The sequence below is a fragment of the Haliaeetus leucocephalus genome, unplaced genomic scaffold (genome assembly GCF_000737465.1).
Source record: "Haliaeetus leucocephalus isolate CR32 unplaced genomic scaffold, Haliaeetus_leucocephalus-4.0 Scaffold158, whole genome shotgun sequence".
NCBI classification, from domain to species: domain Eukaryota; kingdom Metazoa; phylum Chordata; class Aves; order Accipitriformes; family Accipitridae; genus Haliaeetus; species Haliaeetus leucocephalus.
Window position 1 is genome coordinate 2,128,465 of NW_010972594.1, and position 14,628 is coordinate 2,143,092.

The following is a 14,628-nucleotide window of genomic DNA, read 5'->3' on the forward strand; positions in this document are numbered from 1 at the left end:
TGCAGGGAGGAATAGGAGGCTTATCCAAGCATGTGTAATGTATAGGTTATAAAACAATCTTGAGGTATTTGAAGTCCAATGTGCTGTCTTTGCCTCTTACCTATTCTAAAAGTTCACATGGTTCACAGTTGACTAACACTGGTTATAGGTTCAGAATATGTAACCTCAAAGTAACAAGCTACTGAATGTCAGTTGAACCATATTACTTATCTAAATGAATGCGTATTTAAAAAAGGTTTTTCAGGGTGGCTTAGCCTAAAATGAAAAGGATAAACACCTTGCATTTGTGGATGATAAAGAGCATGCAGAGAGATCATTTATATACACCAACTGGAGTAATCTGTTGTCCCACAGTATCTAATTATATGCTAACATATCTGTAGTCCCCAGGGCACAGGGAACATTATATAATAACCTTGTTATGCAAAATTAAACACTGAAGTACTTATTTTGTATTAAAGACCTATTGTATGTAGTCTCTCTTCATTTAAAGTCAGAGCCTTTCTGTATAAATATGCAAGTTTTACGATATAGAAGTAAGTTCATCACTGACTTCCATTCAGTTCTGCCTTTTAGACAAAATAACTGCTGGGTTTACACACTAGGGCATATTACTGAAATGCTAACAAAGATGATTGACAGTTCAGAGATCAGAAGACATACAGAACCTGATCCTTCCTTATTGCTTCTGAAGAATACCTCTTCAAAACCTTAGTATCACAAGGACTATTAAAAAAAGGCCAATAATTAAGTTATTACTGTATTTGATGCTGTGTAGAAAAGGTACTATTCATTTTAAGTACGGAAATTTTCTCCTAAAAGTTCAGACTCTATGTGTATTTAGAATTAGCAGTGTGGTTTTACTTCAGGCTTGCCACAAAACTTTAAAAATAATTTTTGTTCTTGCTGGGGAAAAAAACAAAAAGCCTAGAAGATTTTAAAAACAGAGCTCTTAATTGCAGAAAAAGACATTATATTCCAAATTCTGGGAATATGTAAAAAAATTAACTCTTTGATGTTTTAAAAGTAGGATTAAAAATACTCATAAAGAATAAAAACCACAAAGTGATTTTTCAGAACTACTACAGTTTTAGACTGTGGCATCATATAGGCCCAGTAAAAAGGAGCATTCCACAAGAAACAAAGCAACATGCTAAGAACTGGTTAAACAAAAGACTAAACCTGTAGAAATGGAAGGTCTTTCATAATAAGAGTGTCAAAGACTGAAGAAACCAGTGCATTTGTAGATAAAATAATTCTGAGCAAGAAATACAGCAAAACAAAAGAAGAAAAAAGTCTGGAAAAATTTGTCCCATTTGATTATTAAATAGTGTTGGTAGGTGACTACTGCCCAAAGCATAACCTTTTCAGATTCTTGATTTTCACTGAAATTCGTTGCAATTATAAATACTGAGGAGTACACCTGACTTTGTGGTGTCCACCTGCACTATTGTACAAAAGGAGACAGACACCTCATATACTTCTCAGATAACAACTCTACTTTTTGAAGGCTATCCAAAAAAATATTTTATCCCTTTTACTACTCTCTTATAAGAAATAAATGTAAGGTCAAATTAAAGTAAGATTTCCACTCGAAATCCTACCTGCTGTTCTCGCTTCAAAAACATAGCCCATAGTCAAAAACAATTAAAGTTTCCAATTTTGAACTAACTCTTTTATATCATGTGGAAATGCTACAGCATCATAAATTCCTAGATTTTAGTCACAGGAGGATTCCCAATACCAGGAACAGAGACCAGAAAGCCATGAGTCATCTGTTATAACATCCCCCTTCCAAACACTTATATACGAGACATGCCAAAGTTGGGAAGGGCATGTGGGGGTAGAGGAGAAAGCTCAGGAAATCTTAAATCTCTAATGCAACCAAATAATTTGCTCTCAATTTGGCCCTGACACCATCCAAAGTATTGGTTCTCAGAAGTATGGACTAAGTATAACTAAAAAGGTACAAAAAAAGTATTTTCAAAGCCTCTTTTTCCTTGGTTTCCTTTAACATCACCCAGTGTATCAGGTCATTCACTTCAGAGGCTGTTTCAATTGCAATACCTTCATGAAGGGGAAAATCTGGAGCTAACTCTAGTAATATTAAGAAATGCAAGTATCCAAAATCTGCATCCCTGAATCTGCAGTATCTTAAAGGAGCAGTATTAGACACTGCAATTTCTTGCTATTTATTAAAAAACAGTGCAGAAGATAATGAAGCTACTCAACACTGGCCTTTTATATTTGAGAACTTGGAAATACTAATTTGAAATCAGGAGGTAAATACCAGTGAAGTTTTATCAGATGAAACAATAAATGCATTTCCTTTTTATTTGGTTCTATCCTTGAAATTCTATACTCAGTAACTGGAGAAAAATTCTTTAAGCAAAACCAGAAGTGGGGCAATGTAAACTGTTTTCCATAGAGAAGATGAAAATACTAATAAAGTAGTAAAAAAAGCAATGAATTATACAATTTGTAACTGAAACAATGGGAAACCAGAAAAATATTGTAAGTGATGGACATGGTCCACACAAACAGGCATGGCTGGCAATTCAAAAGAGAGATGCCTTCTAGGTGACTAGGATGGAGATTCCTTGCCCTAGTTTAATGAAAGTTAATTATTCTTAATGGACAAATAAAAGTTTTAGTATAACTGGTCATTATTTTTACCTACCTGCAGCTATCCTCTTTACACAGACTTACAGTCCCTGCCTCCCGCCCCAATGGCATAGGATACAATGGAGACACAATTGAAAATTATTTAAAATACCACAATTGACATGACCCTTCCACCCCCCTATACAGTCATGACTTTCAACAGTCACATTTCATGAGGACCATTCTGGATCAGGATCAGCAAATATCCCTGACAAAAGTACTGCAAATTTCAGATTACCTCTTTTTTTGCCAGTGAGATTGTCTTTCGCTATCATATGCTGGAGTAGAGGTTTTCAAACTATTACATTCTCTTCTCCTGTAATTCTCTACATTAAGTGAGTGGGTTTGTAATTCAATGTATACACCATATGCATAGCAGAATGCTATTTATCATGATTAATGTCAACCCTATCAAGCACAATACAGTCATACAATATTTCTAAGAAAGAGCAAACAGTTCATGAAAAAGATGTTTAGTGGATAAAATGACTGAAAAGTACTTAAACTCCCGAACTGGGTAACTAATACATTATTTTAAACACTATTATATCTGAATGCCTTAGCACTCCTTTTCAGCACGTCAAACAGTGAACTAGTACGCAGTCCTTCCATTTATTTATCATTTCTTTTACAGAAAACAAACTGTATTTTCAAACACAAAAGTACTTCAAGAAGTACTTCCGGTCCAATATGTTTTTAAGTAGTTTTATAGAGGTACCTGATTAAAAGAGCCATCACTGTAACACTGAACTGGACAAGTTTCAACTGCCCTTTTTTATCAAAAAAATTCAGCAGGTAAGTTGGTGAGGTGCAAAGAAAAAACTGTTTCACTTGAAAAAAACCAAAACACATAGCAAGCTTTAAACATGCAGTGAATGATGAATTGTCTGTCACGGCGAGCAAATGATTTAAGCAAGTGAAAATGAAACTTAAGACATATTAATGAAATTTCAGAAATACAATAGGAATAGCATACAGCTGGTACTACAATAAGCCAATACACCACATTTTTGCCACAGCTGCTTTGTATTCTCAATTTCATTTGTTATTTAAAGTTGAAACACTGTATATTAAAATTTTAGGTTCAGTTACTGTAAGAAATGCTTGCAAACATGTTCATATACTTTTAGAGTGAAAGAGCAATGCCACTTATGCAAAACAATAATGCTATTTTAAAGACTGAAATAAACATTTAATAACAGAACTTTTATTCTACTGGTCCTAGTCTATCAAGTGAGAAATACGAGCTGCTGTTAGTTTACTTAGGTCATTATTTATCACTATAGGAATCAATTTTTTTCATTCTTAACATCACCCTTTCTCATAATGCCCCACTGATAACTCTATATGAAAGTGATCCCAGAAACATTGTTTTACTCTTTAAAATGAAATTCAGATCATTTGGAAAAAGTATTGCACATCACAAATGTAGTTTGCACAGACAAATAGGAAAAAAAAAAGATTCAAACCACCATCCCAAACAACTCTACACAAAGCTAGCTATGACTAAAATAAACATATAAAAATATACAGCCTACTGGAAAACAAAATAATGAAGGCTAATGTTTTGCAAAATAAGCCACCCTTTTCCAGATATTTTGGAGGTACTAGGACCTTCTGCTGCTGGTGTTTCATACCAGTGCTTCTTTCCAGAACAAGTATGATTTCAAAGCAGCAGAGTTATGAAATCATGAAAGGATGCAATACATAATATAAAGGAATGATCATGTCCCCTGCTTATGAAGTTAAACAAATGAACATAATTAGAGAAAAAACAAAATGAAGTCTGCAGGTATATCAAAATGAGGCCAAACAGATAAGAAGACTTAAGACATACTCTTAGAAATTTTAAGCACTTGAATCACAAAGAGAGTAATGGATGAGAATGATTAATTATTTGTTTATTTGTTTTTCATTGCCAGACCCAAAAATAAAAACAGAATATGTGTGAGCAGAACAGATAAAAAGAAAAGTAGTTTTGCACAAGTAAAAAAACAAAAAAACCCAAAAAAACAACCCCCCCAAACCACAACCAAACCTGAAATCAAGCTCCCTACTATTACAATGAAATACAGATTACATGTTACAAGTGTTGACATATTAGGCAGAGGAAGGTCATTTGCTTGATTTTCTTCACGTGCTATAGCATACTTCAAATTTAGGTAAAATCTTTCATACTACCCAAAAATACTTTTAGCTAATGCTTTACAACTTAGTGCTACTAAATCCAATTACAGAATTATATTTGTTAAATCTTAAAGGTATTAAATTACTTTATACTAGAAAGATCGTGTAAGAATTTAAGAGCAAAGCTATTAATAAATTAAATAAACTTCATCTGCTTAAGATTCCAGCTGTTTAAAATACCTGCAGTTTGAATACACAGATACTTAAAATGAGTGGAAATGAATTTTGAAGTACTGCTATTAACATTGACTGACATTCAAACTGTTGAGCTGAACTAAATGTTTCAAACAGCAAATGATGGGGGACAACAACCATAAACTGAACTTCAAACATACATTTTCCTCCTCCTTTTTCAGTTCCTTGTTAATATTCATGTTCAGTGACTGCAGTTACCAAGATATCTTAAAGCAAAATCCAGTGATTCAGCAAATGTACATCTGAAGTTGAGTACATGCTGACAGCCATTCTCATTTTATGTTTGATATACTTAAGGTCGAAAGATCAACTTTGGTACTTCTACATCATCTTTACAAATTGCATTGATTAATTTATTCTGTATGTATAAAACTATTTGAGTCTGTTGGTTTGTTGGTTTTGATGGGAGTTTTTTTAATGTTTTGTTCACCTGAAACTTATTCTGAAACTTCTCTTTGCAAGAAGGTAAAAGTTCTTTGTTTTCATTTGGAAATACTAAATGGTGAAGCAAAAGAGTTCATATTACCTATTTTAGATTATTAGGTACAAAATTTTCCCAATAAGGAAGCTATTTCTACTATGTGACCACATCATATTTTGTTATCTGTGTGTTCAATTTTTATTCAGATTAGTTTTGCAGGTTTTTTTGTTAATATTCATACAGGTTCATACTCCTTTGTTTCTTAAACAATGATACAAAGAAAAGTTAAATTCTAAAATGCAGGAAGAGAAATAAAATAAAAAATATGATGTCAATGGAAAGCTAGTAAAATACACTATAGCCAATAAAAAGATGAGGGAACTACAGGAAGAAACTAGCACAAAAAGTAGGCTACAAGGACTAGCATGGGTATTTTTACACATAATTTTTGAGTCTGGCCTACATAATTTATTGCCTTTGACATCATTTTGCTTTCCCTTTTTGTTAAAAGTACATTTTTTCTAAAAGTCAGCAATACCTTTGTCTACCTGTCCTGTCTGGGAGACTGAAAGATAAAGGTCTGTAAGAGAGAAGAATGGAAAGAGCTAGAAAAGATCAGGAGGTTCGGAAAAAATGAGGTCCAACTTAAAAGTCTAAATCACACGCAGTTGAACACTCCAAATAGAGAAGAGGTAGCCCAGGTTTACCTACAATACTTCCAGAGGCTCTGGATAAAATCCCAATGACCCCTTTCCCAAAAATTCCCTCCCTTAATGACAATGATCCTTTGGCTTTCAGAGGATTGACCAGAAATCCATTCACAGATAAACACTAAACTGAAAGGTAGGGAAATGCATTTAAGACAACATTTCTCAGGGTAGAAATAGAATTTCCTTTGTAGCCCAACCAAGCAATGTAAGAGCTGAATCAGAAATCAAAGCTAGGGACTTCCTCATAGTGGTTTAAATAATTAATCTCTGTTGAAAGCATTAACAAATTCTTTGAGTTGGTAAATTTGCTCAGATATTTCAGAATTTAATAAATACATTTGATCTTCTTCACTAAATTCTAACTGAAAGCCTGTTTAAAAACTTAATATGTACTTAAATAAATACCTGATGTCAAATGGCTAAATTTTGTATATTAGGGAAGCCAGGTGGGCACAATACAAAATTTAAAATACTTCTGAAAATGTAGCTCAGTTACAACTTTATTAGCTACATCATTTCAGCTATAAAAGAAAAGGCAATTTAACCTTAAAGCAGCTATTTTATGGATGCAAGAACTATGACAGGAGTCTAACAAGCCAAACAGACTAAAGCAAGAGTGCTGTGGCATAGGTGGTAGTCCTATGAACTACAGACTATACCAATAATTTCTAAATTTTAAAAATAATTTATTTTTTTAAATTAAAGGAACTAAGAAGATCCACTAGTTTTGATTTCTTAGTGACCAGCATTCAGAAATATTATTAAGATATTACTGATTTTGATTTACATGAGCTGGATTTGCGTGTATCTTGAAAATACATGTTCAGGAAAGACATGTTGAAAGATTTACAATCTTGATCAAAAAGACAAAAGGAAAAGAAATAGCAATCAGGAAATTTCTGTGGATATACATGAAACAAATGATTAATGATCTGAGGAAATATTTACCAGGTATTGTGAAGTATCTCAGCATTACAGTAACTGTTAAATTTGAAAAGAAACAGTCACTGAACTAACAAAAAAAAAATGCATTTGTGGTGAGCAGACTGTGAAATGTTCTACTCCATCCCAGTCACCAAGTGTTTTAATTTATCACTGCTACTTCTTTACCTTCTATAATTCATTGCTGAATGTAAAGGAACAAGTTACTATTTGCCTTGCATGTGCTCTGAGCTCTACATGTTTTTTATATCTTCTACCACCTATTTTTATACTAAAAGCATCTTAAAAGAAAGAATGACTTACTGATGAATAATAGAAAACAGGAAGTATTGCAGCTGGGCTGCAATTCAGCTGCACTGAATCCATATGTTTAGGATGACTAGTCAGAGACTGGTCTACAGTTGATTTGGTAACAGAATTCACATAATTAAGAATAAATACCTTAATTAAACACTTTTAGGTAAAACTGATATGCACATAATACACAATAGAACATAGCTGCTCAGTAAGTTCAGCTTTTGGGACACTATGTTAGTTTTCCATCAAATAAAGAAAAATGTATGTATACAGAAGTTATTCAAATATAGTAAAATTTATGACAATAATTCCAAATATTAATCTCTGTGATCAACGGCTCATTCTGAGTTTGAGAAAAATGTTAAAATGAACATTCTGAACATCTTCATAATCTAAAATAGAATCCGTCTGGATGTATATTGCTATGCACTGCATCATACTGTACCTAGCTTTTTCCTGTTTTTCACACAGTGTTGTCCTGTTCTTGGATACAGTTTGGAAGTTGTGCAAATCAGATATTAAATGTATTAAAAGACTCTGAGGTGGTGCAGTGTGAGATAGCAGAATTAGGAGAACAGTATACATTGTACCACAAAAAAGCTGAACAATTTATTTCTCTCTGTTGCACTTAAGTTAAAACTAGTAAGTCCTTTGGGTCTTCTCCTAAAATATCATTTAGTTCATATTTATGCCACCTACAATATTTCAATCTACTCAGCTGAGTTCAACTTTAGGAACAGACTCCAATTTAAGCAAGGGTTTGTTTAGAAATTTGAATATTACACTTCCAAAATCAGATGATGTGTTCTTCTGTGAAATTACTCTCATCAGGAAGAACCAATCACAGACTCAGCTAAGATGTACTAGTAGTATTTTGCTTACAAGGCATGTCTGGTGATGTTAAAGGAACAGTAACGTACTATGTGACAGCTAAAGTAATTCTAAAATCCTTTTAGTTAGAAAGTTTCTTTCCTAAACACAAATTCAATAATTGTTGAATTGAAAAGGGATTTCCACAACTTACATGAGTGTCCCTCACTTAGACTGTTGTGGGCACATACAAAACAATTTTCTCACTCGAATCTACTTAGCTGAAGACCAAATGTTCAGATTACAAAAATGGCAGAATTTGTATTTAAAGTGTCTAAAACTGGGATTTTAATTCTATCTAGTCCATTTCAGTCCAATTAATTATTTTGTGTTGCATTATTACTGTGACACTAAATATGCTGCAATTTATTTCAGGTGCTAGAAACATACTAGCAGACAGGAATATGTAGTCTTTGTATACACACTTTGGTTCTTTATCTAATTTCATTTAAGTGTTATTAAGTGTCACTAGTCCAGCATAATAAATACACTGGAAATGAAAGACTTTCTACAAGAGAAACTTAGAGAACTACAGAAGTATCTCCATAGCAATGGTGCACAATGCTATTAGATACAAAAAAGCAAAAACTAGTTAGCAGTGACTCTAAGCAATTATTACTTATGATGTAAGGTACGACATCCTAACCTAATGATACATTGTCAATTTTTAGCTTTATAAGCAAGAAGCTGTATATAGTTTGCTGCTGAAGGACAAACAGCATTAGATAGCATGCATTTACTACAACCATGTTTTTAGTTTAGAAACTACACAGTACGTCACTCTTACCTCAGATTTCTCCAGTTTATTTTGAGCATCAATCTGAGTAACAATTTCATTCATGTTGGTCTCCAAAACCATTCCACCCATGACCATTTCAGCCAATATATTATGGACCTAAAAGAGACCAAAAGAAAATTTTAAAATGCAAAACATCCTACACGCATCTGGACAGATGATATCTAGATTCCTCAATACAGGAATACATATATTCAGTAAGTCACTTGATTAATGTCAGCAATTTATTTAAAATCTTTTGGGAACAAAGCTCATAACTTGATGTTCATTTCTCCAGTACCTTCTTTGCTCATAGTTCCGTTACAAACTCATCAGCTATACCACTTTGCTTATCAATGCTAGAAGAAACTTCCACACTGATCTTTCTTTCAGTACCTGTTTTCTATGCAAGGACTACGGACAAGACTTCTAATTAGCATCAATAGTAGCAACACCTCTAAGGAACAGGTTCTACAAGATTAAACAAATTGCTCACAAATAGATGTGCAAAAACTACTTTGGGCTACAGCAATGAAGGAAGGGAGACATAGTGATGCTCACTCACCATGGGTACCAAGACTAGGTTTAGAAGTAGAATTAACATACCTGAGCTGACCCATACCTGAGCTACAGCGTAAACAGGGGGTCTTCAGCATCTAGTACTAAGATTGACAGCTAGGACTCAAACTGAAGGACGACATAAGCCAGCTGCAGACATTAATGAAATGGGCATGTCTAAATACCCCTCTTCCCTGCAACCCTGATTTCGGGTTGAAAGCCCTGGTTCACAAATCTCTGCTTCAGAGTCTGTATTTGCACTGTATCTAAAGACTAATTTTTTTTTTTTTTTTTTAGAAGGCATGCTTCCACATACTTTCTAGTAAAAATCCAGAGTTACTATGTAATGTATAATATTTTAATCACATTATAATTCTGAAGACAAGGAACATTTTATGACTTTTCTGAAATAAACACACAGTACAATCTGATACTTCAAAGCATAATTCTGCTATTATTTTGGATATTCTTGCAATATCCCTGTGCATCAAGTATAGAGGTAAATCTCTAAATCAAACAATTCTGAAAATGAGTTGCAAGTAGTTTATCAAAAACCACCACACTTCCCGTTTTTGTGCCATACTTCAAAAACAAAATTGAAGAGTTGTTTCCTTGATAAATCATTAGTATATTTCAGTAGAAACTTAAAATCAATGTGTTTAAAGACGCTGAAAACACCTCTTCCTCTCTGCCTACTGCTGCTGAGTAGAGCTTTAAGAATCAAATACTTACAAGAAAGATTAACAATCCTTACTGGGCCACTCCTTACTCCTGGCATATGTATGTCCCCTCGTAACATAGTAAGCTAAAAAGCATAATATAAAAGTGGTGCCGAATAATTAATTATCCTGGCTTGTTATTAGGTGAATTTAAAGGCTTTTTAGCATCACAATCAGAAAAAAAAAAGATAAAAACATGGTAATTGAAAATTATTTTAATCTACACCTACAATCCAAATGCATTGAAAGACATCACCAATATTCACCTCTTTTTACTGAAAACTTGTTTTCACTTATAGCATAAGGAAACTGTTTATAGCTATTACAATATGCATAGCCACCAAAAACAAAACATAAAAACTACAAAGGTCTTCATAATACAGTATTTATGTGGTGATTTTGGTTCTATTTTATTTTATCAAGAATTTACTAAAGCAAGTATTTTTCACATGCTATGAAATTTAGGGTTTTTCCTTTCCTATTTTCTGAATGGGTATTATAAAGACTTATAGAAGGACTAATAAATAATTCATGTCTCCCTACACAAGTGGAAAATTTTCTGGCTAGTCTTATCTAATCTGAGCATTTATTATGAAGTGGTTCTTTCCCATCTCTCAATAAAAATACAGCATAAGAGTGCAAATACCATCACTTGCTACTGCAGATTATAGATTTGGGTTTTATTTTCTTTCTAGAAATGCACCTGGCTCCAAAACAGCAACTGCAGTCAACACCTCCAGATTTTAGGGGAGTATTTCTCATTTTGCTCTTATTGGCAGAGCTGGTGATGTCAAGGAAGAAATTCCAGCTGTAACTTCAGCCTCAACAAACAGCCCCAAAATTCAGAAACTATTCACTTTAAAGTCAAAAGCAAATTTCCATTGTTGAAGAACACATTTTAATTTGTGGAGCATACCTGAAACTGCATTGATAATTACATGAAACACTAAATTCCAACCTACATCCTGGAGAAGAAAATGAATTTAGTTCCATTTCCTCTTAACATTCTTGAAAACTTGGTACATTCTAGAACTTGGCCTTGCTTTTAAAGCACAGGAATAATCCATACATATTTCTGACTGAAGAGGCAAGAAATGACACCTCAGTAAGTTCCTGCTTATTTCACCCTTATTCACCAGAGAACTTCAGAGAACAAGCCGTGGAAGTCTAGTAGCACAGAAGAAAAGAACGTAAAAGAGCAGGTCTTGATCTTTACAGATTATTCATTTCTGTTTTAAAATAAAACAAAAAATAATGAGTGATGATTTTACAAAAAAAAAAACCAAACACCCAAACTTTTCTCAGGTAATCTCTAACAGCTTACTGATACGAAATACTGAGATGCTAAAGGTCTAAGGTAACAGGCTGAACACCACATGAAACCTACACCAAAATGACTGAAGAAATTGAGTGACTGGTTAGGTTTTCACAGGTGTTCTGCTTTCTATGAGACAGATTACAAGGTGCATTTAAAAAGAAATGTAATTAAATTATGCCAGTTTTGGTAGCAATTTTTTCCCCCTAATAGGTAAAGGTAAGCAATTACAGTCCTGTCAACACCACTCAGATTATTTTTTTTCTCTAGAGTATTACTGACACAGTAAACGTATAGAATAGAATCATAGAATCACTTAGGTTGGAAAAGACCTTCAAGATCATCGAGTCCAAGCATTAACCATGCCACCTGACAGAAGAGACCAGCACCCACCTCACTACAACCCCCTTTCAGGTAGTTGTAGAGAGCGATAAGGTCTCCCCTCAGCCTCCTTTTCTCCAGGCTAAACAACCCCAGCTTCCTCAGCCGCTCCTCATAAGACTTGTGCTCCAGGCCCCTCACCAGCTTGGTTGACCTTCTCTGGACAAGCTCCAGCACCTCAATGGCTTTCCTGTTAGTGAGGGGCCCAAAACTGAACACAGTGGCCTCACCAGTGCCAAGTACAAGGGGGACAATTGCTTCCGTGCTCCTGCTGGCCACGCTATTTCTGATACAGGCCAGGATGCCATTGGCCTTCTTGGCCACCTGGGCACACTGCTGGCTCATATTCAGCTGGCTGTCAACCAGCACCCCCAGGTCTTTCTCTGCCGGGCAGCTTTCCAGCCACTCTTCCCCAAGCCTGTAGCACTGCAGGGAGTTGTTGTGACCCAAGTGCAGGACCCGGCACTTGGCCTTGTTGAACCTCATACAATTGGCCTCAGGCCATCGATCCAGCCTGTCCAGATCCCTCTGTAGAGCCTCCCTACCCTCAAGCAGATCGACCCTGCCTCCAAGTGCAAGACAGACATCAATAAATTGGAGTGAGTTCAGCAGAGGGCCACCAAAATGGTTGGGGCTAGTACATTTGTCCTGGGCAGAGAGGCTGGAGCACCAGGGCTGGTTCAGCCTGGACAAGCAGGGGCTTGAGGGCACCTAACAGCAGCCCCCAGTGCCTACGATGGGCTGTCAGGGAGCAGGGCTCTTCTCAGCAGGGCATGTGGGAGGGGGCAAGGGACAGGAGAGGCTGGGACCAGCTGTAAGGAAAGCTTTTCCCAGGAGGAGAGGTAAGCCTTTCCCCAGGAGGACAGGGGAGTAGTGCCAGAGGCTGTCCAGGGGCTGTGCAGGCTCGCTCCCGCCCTGACCCCATGGCTGACCCTGCTGGGAGCAGTATCTTGTACCTGGCACCTCCTGAGGTCTATAATTGAATTATCTTATGATTCTGTAGTAAAAATATGGTACTTCATGATGTGGAGAGAGTTTCACTGGTAAAAACAAATGCTTCAGAGCCAGAAACTTGCTCTATCCATTACAGGCAGGTAATCCAAATTTCTGGAAAAATCTAGATGCAGAGAATTAAGAACAATTTAAGTGTAATGCTTATGTCACCATATGAATTGTACCAAAAGTGTCTGTATATATACACACATATATATATATGAATAGGAAAGAAAAAAAAAAAACATTTATACATATATATATGAAATTAAGAAAGACCAATTCATTGCATTTCTGAATACAATGGTTTTGCATCAGCCAACCTCATAAAAGCCAGATTATGAAATTGCTCAGGAACATACTAACACTTACTACTTCTCAAGTGTAATAAATACTTTAAAGAATATCTGTGGAAGGATCACAGGCAGTTATACAGGTGTCCAAACAAATCTCCAAGTTTTAGAAAATACCTTCCTTAATCTTTTTAGTTGTAAAGAAACTATTTCAGTACTCTAGATGTTGGTGTTTTAAAGGATTGCTTAATTATCATTTTGCTCTCAGAAAGTTCTCTAGTAAGTATACAGTACAAATCAAAGCACCATGAATTACTGCTGAGCAGTTGTTTCAGTATTTCATGTTCGGTGTTTCACATTACAGAAGATGTACACTATAGTATTTACCTTTCCATCATGCAAGTTACTTTAAAAAACATGAAAATTACAATTTCTACTTATGCCTAAGCACAATTAAAAAACTTTATTAAATCCACCTACTTCATTATCTGGTTTCAAAAATTCACCAGTTGACACTTAAAAAATTATGCAAGAAATCTTAGAGTACTATTTATCCTGATATAAGTTCTCTGCTTCCAAATCCAACTTACAGATTCCTGAAACACAGATAGTTTGCTGTTTCTTGCTATATTATTGTATTTTATAGCCCCTGTCAGATTTTCCTTTGGTTAATATCTCTAATCACTTTTGAACCTATTTATAATATTCTTGGTATCTATGATAAAATGGAAAAATGGCATTCCATAATTTAATTATCAGTCATGAAAACTCTGTTTTCTTTGTTTCAAAATTACTTCCTGAAATTTTATCTGATATCCCACTATTCTTTATTTCTGAGAAACACAGTTGTTCATTTTCTTGAGACCCTTCAACACTTTTTTTCTATATATTTCTCTGCCTCCAGTATCTTGAATATTTAACAACTTCTTCCATTCAAGCTGTTCCATACCTTGGATCGTGCTTCTTACCTTTGTCTGTATTTTTTTCCTACTTTTAGAAAGCAATACACAAGTCTAACACACAGTATTTAAAAATGTTTATAAAGCATGAATTGACACAGTAACTTAATCATTTTTTTTGTCTTGCCCCATTTTTCTTCTAAAGGGATGATTTTCTAAATAACAGAATACAATTAATTTTACTTGTTAGTCTTTAATGAAAGGAAATCATTACTATGACCTATAATGTTACATAAATATTGTAATCCATTTACTCCCTTCTCTTAAATACACTGTAAGAACAAAACAGTACTAGCGAAAGTTTGCCCAGATATAAGCAGGAGCAAGACATAAATTTTTAATATTAACT

The 14,628-nt window shown here is 34.7% G+C and overlaps 1 protein-coding gene across 5 annotated transcripts in view; it reads right to left on the reverse strand.

The window, feature by feature from the left end:
* Positions 1-14,628, reverse strand: part of AP3S1 (adaptor-related protein complex 3, sigma 1 subunit) — a 44,178-nt gene that overhangs the window by 12,380 nt on the left and 17,170 nt on the right. For all 5 annotated transcript variants that reach the window (XM_010562354.1, XM_010562355.1, XM_010562352.1 and 2 more), the window contains one exon: positions 9,074-9,181. In XM_010562354.1, coding sequence (XP_010560656.1) covers positions 9,074-9,181 — 108 coding nt within the window. The remainder of the gene's footprint in view (positions 1-9,073; positions 9,182-14,628) is intronic.